Source organism: Pipistrellus kuhlii, unplaced genomic scaffold, assembly GCF_014108245.1.
Source record: "Pipistrellus kuhlii isolate mPipKuh1 unplaced genomic scaffold, mPipKuh1.p scaffold_m20_p_8, whole genome shotgun sequence".
In the NCBI taxonomy this organism is placed as follows: domain Eukaryota; kingdom Metazoa; phylum Chordata; class Mammalia; order Chiroptera; family Vespertilionidae; genus Pipistrellus; species Pipistrellus kuhlii.
Window position 1 is genome coordinate 34,019,856 of NW_023425584.1, and position 17,604 is coordinate 34,037,459.

Here is a 17,604-nt window from a genome sequence, read left to right on the forward strand (position 1 = left end):
GCGCTCGGGGGCCGCTCCAGCCCAGGTCCCGCTCGCACCGACGCGGGTCCCGCTGGGGGAGTGGGCAGGAGGGGCGGGACCCAGGGTCACGTGCTCCGGCGCCGGAAGTGGTGGGTGCAGCGAGCCTGCGCCGGAAGTGGCGGGCGGCCCGACAACTCCTCATGGCGGCGGCTGCAGTTGGGGTGCAGTGGGGCGGTGACTGAGCTGGTGCCTGGCGGGCGGGCGTGCGCCGAGCCCGGGCCTGGCCTCCGCGTGCCCCCCGGGCTGCGCGCCCCTGATGCTGCTCGGCCCTGACCCCGCCCGGCCGGGACAATGGTGAAGTATTTCCTGGGCCACAGCGTGCTCCGGAGTTCCTGGGACCAAGTGTTCGCTGCCTTCTGGCAGCGGTACCCGAATCCCTATAGGTACGTGGCCGCGGGAGGAGCCACCCCACCCCCTCGCTGTTTGGTGATCGAAATGTGGGACCGGAGACGACTCATCTTCGAGTCCAGGGTAGGGGATTGCCGGAACCGTGGCCGCCTGGAGGACCCAATGGAGGAAGTGGCCAGGCCTGCAAGGGGGTGGACCTGGGCGGTGGTTTTCCTGAGGCCCCAGTCCAAGGTTCTCCGGGGTGGCGAGACAGGAAGAGGCGGCGGCACAGGAATTGGGAGGGATCCTGGGGTTGGAATTCCAGACGCTCTCCTCCTCTGCCCGTGGCCCTCTCCAGCGGTGCAATAAATCATGAAGACCAGCCATGCTGGAAAGTCCAGGAATCCAGGTCAGCGAGAGGGCGGGAGTTGGAATTTGCCCTGGGGTAGGTTCAAGGGAATGAGCCACAACACACATCACTGCAATTTTGAGGGAAGGCCTGGCCATTCTGGACCAGGAGGCTAGAGGTGGGAACCCCAACAGGCAGTCCCTCAGGGGCAGGCTCCTGAGGTCACCTTCATTCTGACACCTGCAGCAAACATGTCTTGACGGAAGACATAGTGCACCGGGAGGTGACCCCTGACCAGAAGCTCCTGTCCCGGAGACTCCTGACCAAGACCAACAGGATGCCCCGCTGGGCTGAGCGACTATTTCCTGCCAATGTTGCTCACTCAGTGTACATCCTGGAGGATTCCATTGTGGACCCACAGAACCAGACCATGACCACCTTCACCTGGAACATCAACCACGCCCGGCTGATGGTGAGCCTCCCTTGGTCCCTCAGACAGAGCTCCAAATAGGTATGGCTAGGAGCCAGTGATGGAGAGGGAGGGAGGCAGTGGTTTTCAAACAGGAATCCATCGAGCCATGAGGGTGCCTGGGTGTGCCTCAGAAGGGAGAGGATCTGGGCCCCATACCCCATGTGGTCTAAAGGAGCAACACTCTTACTTGTCTTACATAATGGATTTCTGCCTAAGAGTTTAGGGAGCAGGTTCTATATACCTTTGATCTCTTGTCTTTAAAACTTGATGGGTGATGGGCACAAGGTGCAATATACAGATCTTATAACCTAGAAACCCACACCTGAAACCTGTATGTTCATGTTAACCAATGTCACCCCAGTAAATTTAATTAAAATAAAAAAAAAAAAACTTGAAAATATTTGGTTTATATGAGGCAGCAGTTACCAACCTTCTTGGCCAAGCACGAACCATCGGTTGGTGACTGCTGGTTTAAAGAACACTCTACAATATCTTCTCAAGTGTGAATATCCTGAAGCGTTCAGAAAACTTTCATTCTCTTTCTCACTTAATCTTCAAAATAACCGGGGTGGGGTGGGGGGGGAGGTATTACTCTCTTGTGCAAAGAGAAAAGTTAGGTTCAAAGAGGGCAAATGTCCTACCAAGTCACAGAATGAGCTGCCGACTGAATACACTGCCCCAGGGTTATACTTCCCTGAGGATACCACCCGTTTTCTATGTTACCAAGATAGTGGTCCTGCTGTGAGAAACGTCTTTCAGCCCAGCCATGAGACAGGTCTTTGAAGGTTTCTGTTGGAAGTACCAACCTACTTTTTCCCCTCTGATGAGAGCTGTGACAATTGTCAGATTTCCATTTTTATTTGGACTTCCAGCGAGCTCAAGAGCTGCAACAGGTGGAAAACAGGCTAAAAACTCTACTCATGACCAGGCAAAGCTACGAAACCAAATCCAGGGCCAGGATGAGCTAGAAGGCCCTCTGCTGTCTCATGTGCCTTCTAGTTTAAAGGGTCAGAGGAAAGGCTGTAGAGAGCAAAATGACCTTAATGTTCTTGTTCTTCTGTAAATTCAGCTTGGGGTGCATTCAGGGAAAGGAATGGATTTTCATTTTATTGCTCTACCTCGTGAAAAGAGGCAGGAGATCAAATTTATGTGAAGTGAGCAAATCGAAAGAATCCCACACAATTGAGGTTGGCCTGACTCCTTGCACAGGTGGTGGAGGAACGATGTGTTTACTGTGTGAACTCTGATAACAGCGGCTGGACCGAAATCCACCGGGAAGCTTGGGTCTCCTCTAGCTTATTTGGCGTCTCCAGAGCCGTCCAGGTGAGCAGCACCGTGGAAGTGCTAGGGCTCTGAGGCCCAGAGCATCTGACATAGACTGGGCTGGGGGTCCGTGGGCGCTCAGAATTCTTCCCCTTCCCATCTTTTGCCAGGAATTTGGTCTCGCCCGGTTCAAAAGCAATGTGACCAAGTCAATGAAGGGTTTTGAATACGTCTTGGCCAAGCTGCAAGGTGAGAACCTCCCAGGCACAGGCCGGGGTCAGGTCCTAGCTGCCCTGACTGGTGTGGGCTGTCGCTGCTCCTGTCTAGGCCTGGGATTCCTCATCTCTTCCTGGGGAAATACCCCCTTTCTGATGGGGCCTGGCTTGCAGGAAGTGAATGCTGTAGGGAGCGATTAGGTGGGTCTTCTTGGCATCCTCTCAAGCCAGCCTCCTGCCCTTTGCTGCAGGTGAGGCTCCTTCCAAAACCCTAGTTGAGACAGCCAAGGAGAAGGCGAAGGAGAAGGCAAAGGAGACGGCACTGGCAGCTACAGAGAAGGCCAAGGACCTCGCCAGCAAGGCAGCCACCAAGAAGCAGCAGCAGCAGCAGTTTGTGTAGCCAGCCCAGACCCTGTGCGGCAGCACCCCACCCCACCTGCTGCCCCCCCTCTCCCTCCCCCTGTATTTTATCATTAAAAGTCAACTTCCAGCCTGAGCTACTCTCTGGGTAGTGGGTTGGAGGTGGTATCCGTTTGGCATCTGCAATGTATCAGACATGCTATCCATGTCTGGGCCAGGCCTGCTGCTTCCGGCATTGGACAGCTGAGGAGGGATTTGCCCAGGGTCACAGACAGCATGCAGGCAAGGTGGTCTTAAACACTAGACTGTAAGCTCCACGAGGGCAGGGACCTTTTTCTCTGCTGTGTCCCAAGTATCTGGAACAATATCTAGCTCATAATAGACACTCAATAAATGTTTGTTGAATTCAACCAGCCCCAGCTGTAGAGTCAGAAAGCTTTGGTTCAAATCTTGACTCCACTGTATCTTGGTTTGGGGCCTCAGGCAAGTCCTGTCACTTGGCCTCAGTCCCTCGCAAAGTGGGGAAAGAGCTTAGCTGTGAGGGTTAAAGGGGCCCTGCACACAGTCGGCCGTGTTCGTGTAGCAACTGATCTCATTTCCTTTTCCATTTTGTGGCTGGAGTTTCCCCATTTTCATCAGGCAAGACCATGGGCAGGAAATGATGAAAGCCTTTTAATGAAAACACTGTACAGTATCTGTGGGGCAAAGGCCAGGGGGCCTTGTCTAGGAAGAAAGGTGGAGGTGGGCCCAAGAGGCTTCCTGTCCCTGTGAGGACAGCGGAACGAAGTGCTACAAAAAACGCCTGGACGGTGGCCCAGGCCTAAGCTGCCTGTCGTGCTGGGCCGGGGAGGCCAGGCCCCCTCCCTCTCCTCTCGGAGGCGCTGCAGCTGCCAGCAGAGGGGCCGGAGGAGCGCCTGCTCCCGGCCAAGGTCCTTCTAGTCCATTCCAACAGGAGGTGCCTGACAGCCCCTGAGGCCTGGGGAGGGCAGAGGCTCGCGCTGGGGTGGCGAGGGTCATAGCCAGGCGCCGCTGTGTGAGTAGCTGTGCTCCTGGCCGGCACTGAAGCCCCGCAGCAGCTCGGCCTCACCCCCGAACACCACGCTCTCCACGTCCACCTCCAGCTCCTCTGCGCAGGGAGAGGTCCAGTGAGGAGACCTGGCCCACTGGCCCACTGGCCCACCCCCCGCTTCAGGGCACTCACCGTGGTCTGAGTCAGACCGCTCAGAGGAGAGGCCTGAGGAGTCCAGGCTATCAGCCCGCAGCCGCTCCCGTTCGCCAGCCCCCGCCGGCGCCCGGAGCTGCTCCAGCTGCTGCCGCAGGCTCTGCTGCTTGCTGCGCAGCTGCTCCTTGAGCCTCTGGGCCCGCTGCTCCTGCTCCTCCAGCTTCTGCGGATTCCAGAGGAGCAAAGGGCTGGGGTCAGCTGCCTGGGGCCTGGGCCTCAACCAGCGTAACTCAGCAGCAGGCCATGGCTACTTGGTGACTGCCTGTTCCGGACGGGCTCTCTAAATCTGAGCTCCACAGCCTCCAGGGAATCAGGCCCTTCTGCCCCATGTAAATGGCCCGTGAGTTCTGTCTAGCTGGGCAAGGGAGGGGGGGCAACAATCTCAAAAGACCTTCAGGGTTTAGTCAGGTGAGGCCTAGATAGGTGATGTGGAGTGATGAGTGCTGGTATCAAGCAACAGGGATGAGGTGTGGCAGGGGCTATGACATGATGGCAAGTGTGAACTCCAGCTGAAGGAGGCAGCCACCTCATGGAAAGAGGCCCTGTGTGGTCCAATCTCGGTGTCTTTAAGAAAAGCTGGAAAGGCAGATGTTTCATGTCAAATGTCCTCTTAAGTGTTGCCAAGTAGCTAAACTTTTAGAAAACTATAGACTAAACCACATGTGTCAAACACAAGGCCCGCGGGCCAAATCCGTCCCGCCAGGCCTTGCAATGTGGCCCGCACCGCGCTGTCATCACTGCACTCCGCTGCGTTTCCATCACAATGACAGCTTATGACTGTTCAGTAAACCATTCGGCCCACGATTTAGGCTGGATTTTAGATTTTGGCCCCTTCTCTGATTGAGTTCGACACCCCTAGACTAAACAATGGCTACCAGTTTGTAACTCCTGGTCAAGACCCTCCTAGGAACCCTAAGGTTTTTCCATCATTAATCTGTTCCCCCTCCCTCACCACCCCTACCAGAGCTCATGGGCAGGAGCCCGCAGTCACCAAGAAGGAAAGCATGGGAAGGGACATTGGGGCTGGGTGTGGAAGGATGAGTGGCAGCTGCCTAGGTGAAGATCGGGGAGGAGAAGCACTCAGGCAGAGGGAGGTCAGGAAGAGCACCAAGAATTCGGCTTTTGGCCCTGGCTGGTTTGGCTCAGTGGATAAGAGCATTGGCCTTCAGATTCAAGGGTCCCAGGTTCGATTTCAGCTAAGGGCATGTACGTTGGTTGCAGGCACATCCTCAGTGGGGGATGTGAAGGAGGCAGCTGATCTGCTGATCTTTCTCTCTCATTGATGAATCTACCTCTCTATTCCTCTCTCTCTCTGTAAAAATATCAATAATATATATTGATATATTGATATATTTATTTTTTTAAGAATTCGGCTTTTGGTGGGGAACAGGGAAGAGATGAGACTACAAAAGCAGGTAGCGGCAGCAGATGAGTGGTGAAAGGCCTTGAGTTCACAGGAAGTAAGGACTGAGACTTTCCTGTCAGGAGCCATGGAAGGTTGTCAGCAGAAGAGGCACCTGGACAGATCTATGTGCAGCAAAGAAACCCTAAGGCAAGGCGGAAGTGGAACAGGAAGCAGGGAGCACAGGGCGAGGTGATGGGGCTTAAGGAAAGAGCAATCCACAGGTCCTGCCCACCTGCCAGTCAGCACTTAAGGGGCACCCCATCCCTCCAAGACCCAGGCCAGGCGAGCCCAAGTGAGAAACAGGCCTGCTGTTCAGCAAGGGTGTTCCTCAGGCACCATGAGGGGAGTGCAGGCAGACAGTCCCACTCTGATTTATTTACTACACGGCATATCTGTCTGCCATGGCCTGGGTACCTAGAAAGGCCTAGCAGAGCAGGTGCTCAGTACTTAAAGGAAAGAATGCAAGTCAGGGGACCTGAATCTGCCTCTGCTAAGCCCGGCTGTACCTCCATTTCTTCCTCTGAAGGACCCAGAGGGCAAGAAAGGCCTCTACTATTTCAAAGGCCACTCCTAATCCCCTCTCTGGGGCTGCCTGGGGCTTTGAGTCTGCACTCACTACTCATGTCCACCAGGGGGCAGCAGCGAGAGCCCTGGGAAAATGTTGACTGTCATCCTCAGTCCTTAAGTATTCCTGGCTTCTGGAGCTACTTCCCAAAGTGGCTTCAGGACAGACTGCTCAGAACAGGAGGTCTTAAGGATGGGGAGAGGAAGAGCGTGGACAAGACCTCTTACAGTCTAAGAGACCCTTACACATGACCCATCACATTATCTTCAACAGTCATGCCTCCCCATACAGAGGAGGAAAGGAAGTCCAGAGAGGTTAAGTGCCTGGCCCAGAGCCTCACAGTTGAAACAGAGGTAGTAATAGCTGTAATAACAACAGTGAACAGCTTAACATCATTTGCCCAATAAATCCTGAGTTACTTTTTGCTTTTCTTCCCATTTAACAAATGTGGAAGCTAAAAGCACACTGGGCCCCTCTCCCCAGTGCCACCCAAGCCCTTCCCTGCTAAACCTCTCCACACGCCCTGGTAACCTGGCTCCCGGGGGCAGAGGTAGCCCCTCACCTGGATGTGCATCCTGGCCCGGCGCAGAAGGCTCAGTGTGGTGTATCTGGCACAGTCAGCCCCCAGGGGCATCTGCTGCTTCAGCTGCTCCAGGCACCGCTTCAGCTGGGCCCTCCTGCAGGGAAAGGGGTCTGGAGGGCAGTGCCAGCCCAGCCTTGATAGCTAAGGGCTGACAGGGGAGGGAAGGCCAGAGAGAGACAGTCCCTGAGGCCCAGTGCTGTCAGGGCATGGCTGGGACTCACCTGCGCTTCTCCAGCTCGTTGTGCACAGACCTGCCAATGCCAGAGAGGGTGGGGTGAGGGGCCATCAGTTGCTGCCCACACCCTCAGTCCCAGGCTCCCAGAGGCTCAAAATCCACTGCAGATCTCTGCCCCAGACTAGCTCAGTATGGCAACCTTGTGCTGGCCTCGGGCACCTGAGTTGCCAGGTGGAGGCAGAGACTCATGGGGAGCAGGTGGGAGGTGGGGCTAGGGGGCAAATGCTGAAAGAGGCCTGCCCAGGTAGCTGTGGAGTGCAAACAGAGGTGACAGTTGAGCTGAGCCAGAAACACAGGTCACCCAAAGCAGGTGGTGGAGAAAGACACTCAAATTGGAGGGAACAGCTTGTGTAATGGGTGGAGATGAAGAGAGACAAGGAGCAAGCCTGTGGGGGAAAGGGAGTGATGTGATAGGTGGAGTATGGGAGTGTGAGTGGAAGTCTTGTTCACATCAGGGGCGCTCAAGAAATAGTCTTTGAGTGAATAGAGGGGTGTGTTTGGGGGAAGGGGAGATGGCAGGAGGGGTTTGAATGTCTCCAGAGAAGGGTACCTGGCCCAGAAGACGCAAGCAACAAGGAGGAAATGGGCTGAGGAGGGGCCCGAAGAGGGACAGTGCCATCCTCCCGCTCCCCATCACCATCGCCCTCCTCACCGCCCACTGTCCAGCGCGCCAAGAGCTGGGGGGGGGCCCTTCCTCTTTCTGTGGACCGGGCCTGGACTTCGGTGCGGGAACAGGGACGCGTATCCGTGCTCAGCCTCTGCCAGAGAGAGCCCGCGTCTGCGTCAGGCTGGAGCTGGTCCCAGCGGGGGCCCCTGGCATGGCACGGTCATGGACAGGCTTTTGGAGCCAGGACCATGTCCCCAACCCCCCCCCCTTCCCTCCCACCCCCAGCCCGAGGACTCCACCATTTTAAGACGGGTTGACCCGGGGCTACTGTATTGAAGCCATGCATGCATCCTTCAAGTTGGGAGCCAAGTCTACCCCAGGCCCGTGTCAGCAAGGTCGCAGCCTGGGGTCCAGCCACGGGTCCTGCCTCACCGGTCCTGCCTCACCTCTCTCGCGGCGTTCCAGGAACTCGGCCGCCTGCAGCAGGACCTGGATGTTGCTGGCCACAGATTCCATGTCGGCGACAGCTGGCGGCGGGCGGGCCGGAGTGCGGCTGGAGGAGCGGCAGCACCACTTTTGTTACAATGTAACTGACACGGCGCAACCAACACAGGCGCCCGCCCCGCCCCCCGACGCCCCGCCCGCGGGACGCCCCGCTCTGGGCCCGCCCCCCCAGGACCCGCCCCCGCCCCCACCGCGAGCCGCTCGCCCCCGCGGACACCGGCGGCATCGATCAGGGCGCCAGCTCCAGGCTCTGCCCCTGGGCAAATCCTCGGACTGGGAGGTGAGTCTCCTGCCCGCTTTGCCCAGCGACCCCGCACTAGCTATTCGGCGTCTCAGGGCCTCAGTTTCCCGCACGTGCGGGCGGCCGGGGCCTGGCAGAGCGAGCGCTGCTGCTCCAGGAGCCCCGAGCCTCCGGAGGCCCCGGGCCAGCGGCTGCACGTGGGCGCCGCGGAGACCCGGCGAGGGCCCTCGCCCATTGGCCGGGCGGCTCGGGCGGCTCGCTGTCGTCACCTTCGGGGCGGGGCCTGGGAGCCTCCGAGGCCCCATTGGCTGCGCGCAGCCCCGCCCTCGCTCGCGGCTGGTCCACACCTTCGGGCGGGAAAAGGAGCAGGTTTCAAATTTGAAAACCCGGGCGGCGGGGCGGGGCTGAGCGGGGAGCAGGGCCGCAGTGCGCAGGCGCCAGGACGGGAGCCGGGACCCGGGACCCTGCTCGGCTTCGCTCCGGGCTCGGTGCCTGGGCCTGCCGGCCTCCTGCTCCGTGGGCCCCGCTGGGCTTCAGATTGCTGTCGTGACGAATGGGAGTAGCCTCCCAGCTTGTCCCGCTCACCGACAGGGAAGCTGCTGCCGCTACAAAACGTCAGCAGGACCCCAGCTTCCAGGCGGACAGCCTCGCTGGAGAGCCCTGCGTTCTGGAGCCAACGGGGTTGGGTGTCTCCTGTCACCGCTGCCTCTCAGCTCTGTGACCTCCCTCCTGTAAGCTCGGGGACAGCGTTGTTGCAGGAACAGAGCCCGCGCCTTTGCCGTGCCCAGTAGGTAGGAGCTGCTTATTTCTACCACAGGCCACCAGATGGCGCCCTCTTCCTCCTCCGGAGCCCCTGCGGGCACAGTGACTGCTATGGGCGGAGGCAGGAAGATGAAAGCAGGTGTTTTAGGTGTGGCATTTCTGCCAGTGGGGGGCGGAGTCTGAGAACCGGCAATAGAGAAGGGGAATCAGATTCTTTATAAAGACTGTGGTGCTGGGTAAACATATAGCACCTGGAAGTCAGTCTTCAGTTCCTTGGAGTTTCTCTGAGTCACTCCCAGAGAAATCACTTGACCGGCTCAGCCAGGAGCTAAGCCATTCGCCCATCCCTTCACTCACCAAAAATCTGCTGAGCACTTACTGGACCCCAGGAACTGTGCTGGGGGCCAGAGAACAGAATCATTGGCCAAACCAGACAGGGCTCCTGCCTTTGCAGAGCTCACAGGCGAGGGGGAGAGAGATGGACGTAGCAGACACATACGAGTTACAGTTTTGACAGGTCCTCACAGGGAAAGACACAGTGAGAGGGCATGTCTTAAGGAGCATTGGACCTAAACAGGTAGGTCAGAGAAGGCTTTTCTTTTTTTTCTTTTTTTCTTTTTAAAAAAAATATATATTTTATTGATTTTTTACAGAGTGGAAGAGAGAGGGATAGAAAGTTAGATACATCGATGAGAGAGAATCATCGATCAGCTGCCTCCTGCACATCCCCCACTGGGGATGTGCCTGCAACCAAGGTACATGCCTTTGACCAGAATCGAACCCGGGACCTTTCACTCCGCAGGCTGACGCTCTATCCACTGAGCCAAACCGGTTTCAGCGGGAGAAGGCTTTTCTAGGGAAATGGAGGAATAGGTGTTATCTATGTATAGGAAGGAAGTAGGAGAATCCCAGACAAAGGAACAGCTGGTGCAAAGGCCCTGAGGCTGAAAGCAATGCATGCTGACTGAGGCAGCCACTGTGGCTGGCTAGCATAGAGAGCGCAAAGAACAGGTGCAGGCCGACTCTGAAAAGGTGGGCAGGGCTCAGAACAGGCTGATGTTTCCCAGATCCCCACCTGCACTTAGTTATGTCTGAAAAAAAGGAGTCACAAGGTTTGTAAATGAATTTCTAATTTTTTTTTTCATTAAGGTCTGTACCCACATAGCACAGGCACAAGCCCACCGGTCAACTATCTGGGACGCAGAAGGCCTGGTGCGGGGCAGGAGGAAGGGAGCGATTCTGAAGGAGTGAGTCCCTGGCAGAGGAGGGGAGAGGGCCACACTCCCACAGCTGACGATGCTCCCACAGGAGGTTGTGGCAGGGAGACGGGCTGCCTGGGGCTGGAGTGACCACCCTGAGGCGTCTGGGCCTCCTCCTAGGAGCCATGGGTAGAGTTCAAACTAGGGAGCAATATGGAGGCTAAGTACAGCCTGGCCGCCGGCCTCCATGACTGTAGCTCAGGGCCACAAGCCAGGGGGACTGGAAGGAATACCTCCAGGGAGCAGGGCTGGTGGGGAAGATGGAGGCCCCGCCCCGAGCCCGCAGATGTCCCGGGCCCCTCTGAGGAAATGCTAGTGCTGGAACCTTCTGGGTTCGGGACCGAGCAGAGGACCTCGGTCCTCCTCCCCCCTTAGCACTGGCTTAGCATCTCTGTTCCAGGCCCACAGGTCCGACAGCGCCGCCCTGCCGGCTCCCCATCCCGCGGCCTGGCCGGCCCTCAGTAGCTGTGGCTATGCTGCGGGCACGTCAGTACAGGTTCTGTTGGAACTAGTGTCCTCTGGGCGCTAAGGGCAAAGCCTACATCTGTGCCTGAGGGGAGGGAGAAGGGGGCCCACACCCTGCTGCTTGGCCCTGGTCAGGACCCCCTGAAGAGGGCAGCTTACAGGAGCCTCAGCTCCAGGCTCACCATCCTCTCCCACCCATTGGACAGGATGTCCCCCCAAACGCCTTTCACCACTTCCCCACGGGGAGAGTAGTGGTGGAAGGTGAGGGCAGAAATGGGCAATATTGGATCTGGAGCCTGGCTCAAACCCTGGGCCCCTACCCAGCCCCTTCCCTGGGCTCCCTGCCCCAGTTTCTCCCACTGCACTCCACCCTCCTCCCTTCCCAGAGAGCAGTGTTCCTGGGTGATGGAGCCAGCCAGGCCATGCCCTTAGCGAAAGCCCACTGACTCCCTGGCGCTCAGGGAATTTAAGCTGTGCCCCTCCTCCCCTCTGTCAGCCAAGACACCGCCCATCTGTCTGCTTCCACCAGCTTAGCTTAGATGTCACTTCCTCCGGGAAGTGTCCAGGCTTCTCTCAACAAGACACCTTTTGGAAAACAGCAGTGTTCCTCTGTCCCTCAGGGTCAGCCTCTTCCGCCTGACTGACCAAAGTGACCGAGGACACCAGTGCTGAGAAAGGAGAGGGGGCCTGGCTGGCCTGGGTCTCCATGCCCACAGGAGGCTGTTGGTGTAGCATTCAGCAGACCCCAACTTGGTGGCCACTACTGGAAGGCCATCCCAGGCTGTCTGGGGCAGCACAGCACAAGGATTAACAGAGTCTGGGGGCCAGGAAGTCCCTCACTTGAGATTGCAGGTGACTAGACCATGGGGCCTGGCTAGTCCAAGTCTCACAAGTGGCTGCCAGTCCCAGTTACCTTGGGGATGGAGGTGGAGGCACTAGGAAGAGGTCTCTGTAAGAGCTGTAATATGTCCCTTATTGATTCCTTATGTAGGTAGTGTCTCTCCTCTCTCTCTCTGTCTTCTTACTAAGTGTTCTTTTAATATTTTCAAAGAACCAGTTTTGGATTTAATTTGCTCCTTTGTTCCTAGCTGCTGCTGCTGCTGCTGCTGCTGCTTCTTCTTTTTAAAGGGGAGGTTTTCTTTTCTTTTTCTTTTTAAATATATTTTATTGACTTTTTTTACAGAGAGGAAGAGAAAGGGATAGAGAGTTAGAAACATCGATGAGAGAGCATCATTGACCAGCTGCCTCCTGCACATTCCCCACTGGGGATGTGCCCGCAACCGAGGTACATGCCCTTGACCGGAATCGAACCTGGGACCCTTCAGTCCTCAGGCCGACGCTCTATCCACTGAGCCAAACCGGTTTCGGCTGTTCCTAGCTTCTTAAAGTGGAAGGGTAGATAACCTATTTTATTCCTTCTTTCTTCATATTGCTTTAACTGCATCCTACAAACTCTCATGTATTGTAGTTTTGTTAGTTTTTCTTTTTTAATTCTCACCTGAGGATATTTTTCCATTGAATTTTAGGGAGAGTGGAAGAGAGAGGGAAAGACAGAGAGAAATATTGATGTAAGAGAGACACATTGATTGTTTGCCTCCTGCATGAGTCCTAACCAAGGTACATGCCCTTGACCAGAATTGAACCTGGAACCCTTTGGTCCACAGGCTGACGCTATCCACTGAGCCAAACCAGCTAGGGCTTAAAACATTTTGATTAGTGTTCTTGTGGTATATTTTTCCCCATCTTTTTGCTTTGAACCTACAAGTGTCCTAATAGACATGTTTTTTTTTTCCTTACAAACAGCTTATTGTTTTCTCCTCTGTGATCTGATGATCTCTGTCTTTGGATTGTGTTTAATAAAATTATTTTGATATGGTTGAGTTTAAGATCTATCAGCTTTTTATTTTGCTTTTGTGCCAGCTGTCCTTTTCCTTTTTTTCCCTTTTCTGACTTCTTTTGGGTTGAGTTTTTATTAGCATTCCATTCTATATCCACAACTGGCTTCTTATCTGCACCTTTTCTAAATGGTTACTTTATTTATTTATTTTAAACGAGTGACATTTTATTTATTTATTTAATATATTTTATTGATTTTTTACAGAGAGGAAGAGAGAGGCATAGAGAGTTAGAAACATCAATAAGAGAGAATCATCAATCAGCTGCCTCTTGCACACCCCCTACGGGGGTTGTGCCCGCAACCAAGGTACATGCTCTTGACCGGAATCATACCTGGGACCTTTCAGTCCGCAGGCCGACGCTCTATCCACTGAGCCAAACCGGTTTTGGCGGTTACTTTATTTTTTATTTTTTTAAAAATATTTTTGTATTGATTTCTGAGAAGGGAGAGGGGAAGAGAGAGAAAAGAGAAACATCAATGCTGAGAGAGAATCATTGAATGGCTCCTACTGCATGTCCATCCCGGGGAGCAAGCCCAGAACCTGGGCATGTGCCCTGACTGGGAGTCAGACCATAACCTCCTAGTCATAGGTCATGCTCAACCACTAAGCCACACAGGCCAGGCTGCCTTCTAGTTTTTGTGGCTTTTTTGGTTTTTTGTTTTGTTTTGTTTTAATATTTTTTTATTGCTTTCAGAGAGGAAGAGAGAGAGAGAAACAATAATGATGTGAGAGAATAACTGATTGGCTGCCTCCTGCACGCCCCCCACTGGGGACTGAGTCCACAATCCTGAGCATGTGCCCTTAACCGGAATCGAACCTGGGACCCTCTAGTCCACAGGCCGACACTCTAGCCACTGAGCCAAACCAGTTAGGGCTTGTTTTTGTTTTTTTATCTTTATTGTTGAAAGTATTACATCTGTTCCCTTTTTTCCCCCATTGACTCCCTCCAGCCCACCCCCACCCTGCACCCCAGGCCTTCAGCAGCCTATGGTCTGTGTCTATGGGTTATGCATACATGCATACAAGGTCTTTGGTTGATTACCTCCCACTCACCCATCCTCCCCCATTTTCCCTCTAAGATTCCACACACTGTTCCATGCTTCCATGTCTCAGGATCCACTTAGTTCATCAGTTTATTTTGTTATAGACTCCACATATGAGATCATGTGAACTTGGCTTTTTCTGGCTGACTTATTTCACTTAGCATGATATTTTCCAGGTCCCTCCATACTATATCAAAAGGTAAGAGATTCTTCTTTTTACTGATGCATAGTATTCTATGATATAAATGTGCTACAGCTTTTCTATCCACTTGTTTATTGATGGGCACTTGGGCTGTTTCCAGATCTTAGCTATTATAAATTGTGCTGCTATGAACATAAAGGGTGCATACATCATTTCTGATTGGTGTTTCCGGTTTCTTAGGATATGTTTCTAGAAGTGGGATCACTGGGTCAAATGGCATTCCATATTTAATATTTTTTTTAGGAAACCATAGTTTTCCATAATGGTCTGCATTCCCACCAGCAGTGTACTAGGGTTCCTTTTTCCCCCACATCCTCACCAGAACTTGTCGTTTGTTGATGTATTGATGGTAGCCATTCTGACGGGTGTGAAATAATGTCTCATTGTCATTTTAATTTGCATCTCTCTGATGATCAGTGACTGAGCATTTTTTCATGTGTGTCTTGGCCATCTGTATGTCCTCTTTGGAGAAGCGTCTGTTTAGGTCCTTTGCCTATTATTTAATTGGATTGTCTTCCTTTTAAATTGTATGAGTTCCTTATATATTTTTGGATATTATCCTTTATCAGATGCATCATTGCCAAATATATTCTCCCATACAGCAGGCTCCTTTCTCATTTTGTTGGTTTCTTTTGCTATGCAGAAGATTGCTATGTGTATGGCAGCGTTTTCAACCGCTGTTCCGCGGCACACTGTGCCGTAGATGCAGACAAGACAAGAATTTTATAATTTTTCACTATTTTGTTTACTTAATATTTCATAATAAAGTAATTATAAAATACTTTCTTTGTGTTTATTTGATTCCTATTCAAGAGAATTACTTTATATATAGTCAATATAGGCACAGAGTTAAATTTTTTAACATTTTCTAATGGTGGTGTGCCTCGTGATTTTTTTCATGAAACAAGTGTGCCTTTTCCCAAAAAAGGTTGAAAAACACTGGTGTATGGTATTTGTGGTCTAGTTTCAGTTTTTTTGCATGTACCTATCCAATTATCCCAACACCATTTATTGAAGAAACTGTCTTGACTTCGTTGTATACTCTTACCTCCTTTGTCAAATATTGAGTATAATGGCTTGGGTAGATTTCTGGGTTCTCTGTTCTATTCCACTTAACTATATGCCTGTTCTTGTGCCAGTATCAGGGGGCTTTGATTTGGTGGCTTTGTAGTATAGCTGTGATCCCTCCAACTTTGTTCTTCTTTCTCAAGATTGCTGCAGTTATTCAGATTCTTTTTTGGAGTATTTGTTCTAGATCTATGTAATATATTGTTGGTATTTTAATAGGGATTTCATTGAATCTATAGATTGCTTTGGATAGTATGAACATTTTAATGATGTTAATTCTACCAATCCATGAACACAGCATATTCTTCCACTTGTTTATATCTTTTCTTCCAACATTCTGTAGTTTTCTGAGTACAGGTCTTTAACCTCTTATTTAAGTGTATTCCTAAGTGTCTTAATTTTTTTCTTACAGTGGCAAATGGGATTTTCTTTAGTGTCCGTTTTCTGAAAATTCATTATTGGTGTATAAAAATGTCATCAATTTTTGGGTGTTAATTTTGCATCCTGCTACACTGCCAAATTCATCTATTAACCTAGTTTTTTGGTGGAGTCTTTAGAGTTTAGTGTTTTCTGTGTACAATTTCTTGTCATCTACAAACGAGTATTACATTCTCCTTCCCAGTTTGGATGCTTTCTCTTCTTGTCTGATCACTGTGGCTAGGACTTCCAGTGCTATGTGGAGTAAATTCTTACTCTTTATCTACTATTATTACCTATTTTTTACAATGAGAATCTAATTGACACTGTTAATTACAAGAAGCCTGCTTGCAGCTGTTTTAGGATTGCTCTTGCTTTTAAAATGGAGACTCAAATGTTATTGAACTGAGTGCAGACACTGAAAGTGGCTCTGGACTAGACGAGGACACACGGCTCCAGGGGGGGCCGGATGGTCGGAGGGAGGACTGGACAGCAGAGGCAGCCAGAGCCTGGATGGAGAGAACCATGAAAGCGGCCAGGTGGCAGCACTTCTTCTCGCTAACTTTCTTACCAAGACACCTCAAAGGGAATACCACTGCCGGCCCCAGCCTGTCCCCATGCCCAGTCTCTTCTACGTCACCCTGAGCCTCCTAGAGTTTCCATAGGCTGAGGTCACACTTTTTTTTTTTTCTTAATATTTTATTGATTTTTTACAGAGAGGAAGGGAGAGAGAGAGCTAGAAACGTCGATGAGAGAGAAACATCGACCAGCTGCCTCTTGCACACCCCCTACCGGGGATGTGCCCGCAACCAATGTACATGCCCTTGACCGGAATCGAACCTGGGACCTTTCAGTCTGCAGACCGACGCTCTACCACTGAGCCAAACCGGTTTCGGCTGACATCACACCTTCTGCACGTTACCTCAAATTCTCCCACCAGACTTTCCCCAAGAGGCCAGAGCAAATGAGAGGTGGCATGGGAACACATAGCGCCTGTCCCTGACTCCGTGCAGGTGACACTGGACAAGCTTTGTGCCTCCCTGGGACAGGGAGCTCAGACCTGCCCGGGGGGGAGGCTGGGAGCTGGTGAGCCTGGCTATCTGGAAGGTATTTGAAGGAAACAAAAGGCCCTTCAGGATAGTCACACAGGGTGGTTATTTCACTTTATTTAGCACGTGTGGTCTCACTCTGGGCCCACAAACTGCTCCCCGAGGCCTGCCTTGAGGGTCTGCCCTGGGAAGCTCAGGTGAACACGAAGGCCCGGGCTCCACGCTTGGCCTCTGCCACCCGCAGCACAACTCACTGCTCGTGTCCCGGGCGCCACCGTGTGGCTGGGAGGGGTCTCCAATGTTCCAGGCCTCCTACTGGGGCCTCAGCCCAGCTCCGGGCACAGGCCCCTGCTCCTGAGACGCTGGCAGTGGGCCAGGCCTCTGTCCATGGCTGGAGGGACACCAAACCCTTACTCCCAGCCCTGCAGCCTGTCCCTGCTGGGCAAGAAGCAAAATGTATGAAAATACTTTAATTATTTCTTTTAGACGGTTAAGAAATAAGGTCATCTTGTTTTTCTCTTACAATCCCAGTAAAAAAAAAAAGTTCACATTAGTGCAGGGCCAGTGCCAGCCCTCCAGCCGCTCAGTAGAAACGCTTGTTGCGCTCCTGCCGCTTCTGAAAGACCACGGCGCCCACGACGGCACACACGATGATGCCCAGGAGCGCGCACAGCAGCAGCAGGAACACCCGCCACCCCGTCAGGGGCCCGCTGCGGAAGTTCCCCGTCGGGTCGTCCACGTTGTCTGAGGGGAGAGGAAGGGGGAGGTGAGTGAGTGTTAAAGCGGCTGGCAATGGCCCTGGTGAGTCCCATCCCCATCAGGTGGCAGCTGCGGCTGCACACAGCTGTAGTGAGGGGCAAGGGAGTGGGCAGAGGGGCAACGCTGAGAACCCCACAGATCAAGGCCTGGGTGCCTCTCAGCTGATGGACATTGGATCCTGGGCTTCCCAGGAGCCCAGTCTGCCCGGGGAGGCCTGGGATCTGCTTCCACAAGCCCACCCACCCCAGTGCAGTGGTCCGAGGTCCCCTTCTGCAGAAACACTGCCCTGGCCAAACGCCGGCCTGACTCACAC

General features: G+C 53.1%; 4 protein-coding genes across 8 annotated transcripts in view; 2 read left to right on the forward strand and 2 right to left on the reverse strand.

Moving 5' to 3' along the window:
- NSD1 (nuclear receptor binding SET domain protein 1) overlaps positions 1 to 17,283 on the forward strand; it is a 133,992-nt gene extending 116,709 nt beyond the window's left edge. The window contains exon 24 of the mRNA XM_036424009.2: positions 17,112 to 17,283. Within this exon, the coding sequence (XP_036279902.1) occupies positions 17,112 to 17,122 (11 nt within the window). The 3' untranslated portion in view covers positions 17,123 to 17,283. The remainder of the gene's footprint in view (positions 1 to 17,111) is intronic.
- Positions 1 to 17,604, reverse strand: part of LMAN2 (lectin, mannose binding 2) — a 35,832-nt gene that overhangs the window by 8,810 nt on the left and 9,418 nt on the right. The window contains exon 8 of one of the 2 annotated variants that reach the window (XM_036424019.2): positions 17,112 to 17,276. In XM_036424019.2, coding sequence (XP_036279912.1) covers positions 17,116 to 17,276 — 161 coding nt within the window. In that variant the 3' untranslated portion in view covers positions 17,112 to 17,115. Of the gene's footprint in view, positions 1 to 16,627; positions 17,277 to 17,604 lie in introns of those variants that run through there. The other variant, XM_036424018.2, reaches the window with a different exon arrangement.
- On the forward strand, positions 259 to 3,417 carry PRELID1 (PRELI domain containing 1). Of its 2 annotated transcripts, XM_036424021.2 has the most exons (5): positions 259 to 404; positions 944 to 1,169; positions 2,379 to 2,492; positions 2,603 to 2,681; positions 2,899 to 3,417. In XM_036424021.2, exons 1-5 carry the CDS (start codon positions 313 to 315, stop codon positions 3,045 to 3,047), a joined length of 660 nt encoding a protein of 219 aa, XP_036279914.1. In that variant the 5' UTR covers positions 259 to 312; the 3' UTR covers positions 3,048 to 3,417. The 2 variants fall into 2 exon arrangements, with proteins under 2 accessions (XP_036279914.1, XP_036279915.1); XM_036424022.2 differs by lacking the exon at positions 2,379 to 2,492.
- MXD3 (MAX dimerization protein 3) lies at positions 3,665 to 8,562 on the reverse strand. 3 transcript variants are annotated; one of them, XM_036424025.2, is made up of 7 exons: positions 8,346 to 8,562; positions 8,071 to 8,177; positions 7,670 to 7,775; positions 7,004 to 7,033; positions 6,762 to 6,876; positions 4,209 to 4,392; positions 3,665 to 4,133 (listed from the first exon to the last, which is right to left on the reverse strand). In XM_036424025.2, exons 2-7 carry the CDS (start codon positions 8,138 to 8,140, stop codon positions 4,021 to 4,023), a joined length of 618 nt encoding a protein of 205 aa, XP_036279918.1. In that variant the 5' UTR covers positions 8,141 to 8,177; positions 8,346 to 8,562; the 3' UTR covers positions 3,665 to 4,020. The 3 variants fall into 3 exon arrangements, with proteins under 3 accessions (XP_036279918.1, XP_045432787.1, XP_045432788.1); XM_045576831.1 differs by having other exon boundaries at positions 8,320 to 8,440; XM_045576832.1 differs by lacking the exon at positions 7,670 to 7,775 and having other exon boundaries at positions 8,346 to 8,463.

Coding starts and splice junctions, on each gene's coding strand:
- PRELID1 (XM_036424021.2), top strand. CDS start 313: ATGGTGAAGTATTTCCTGGGCCACAGCGTGCTCCGGAGTTCCTGGGAC. Junction 405..943: donor CGGTACCCGAATCCCTATAG/GTACGTGGCCGC, acceptor TGACACCTGCAG/CAAACATGTCTTGACGGAAG. Junction 2,682..2,898: donor CGTCTTGGCCAAGCTGCAAG/GTGAGAACCTCC, acceptor CCTTTGCTGCAG/GTGAGGCTCCTTCCAAAACC.
- MXD3 (XM_045576831.1), bottom strand. CDS start 8,354: ATGCCGCCGGTGTCCGCGGGGGCGAGCGGCTCGCG. Junction 7,034..7,669: donor GGCGCGCTGGACAGTGGGCG/GTGAGGAGGGCG, acceptor TGGCATTGGCAG/GTCTGTGCACAACGAGCTGG. Junction 4,134..4,208: donor GCGGTCTGACTCAGACCACG/GTGAGTGCCCTG, acceptor CTCCCTGCGCAG/AGGAGCTGGAGGTGGACGTG.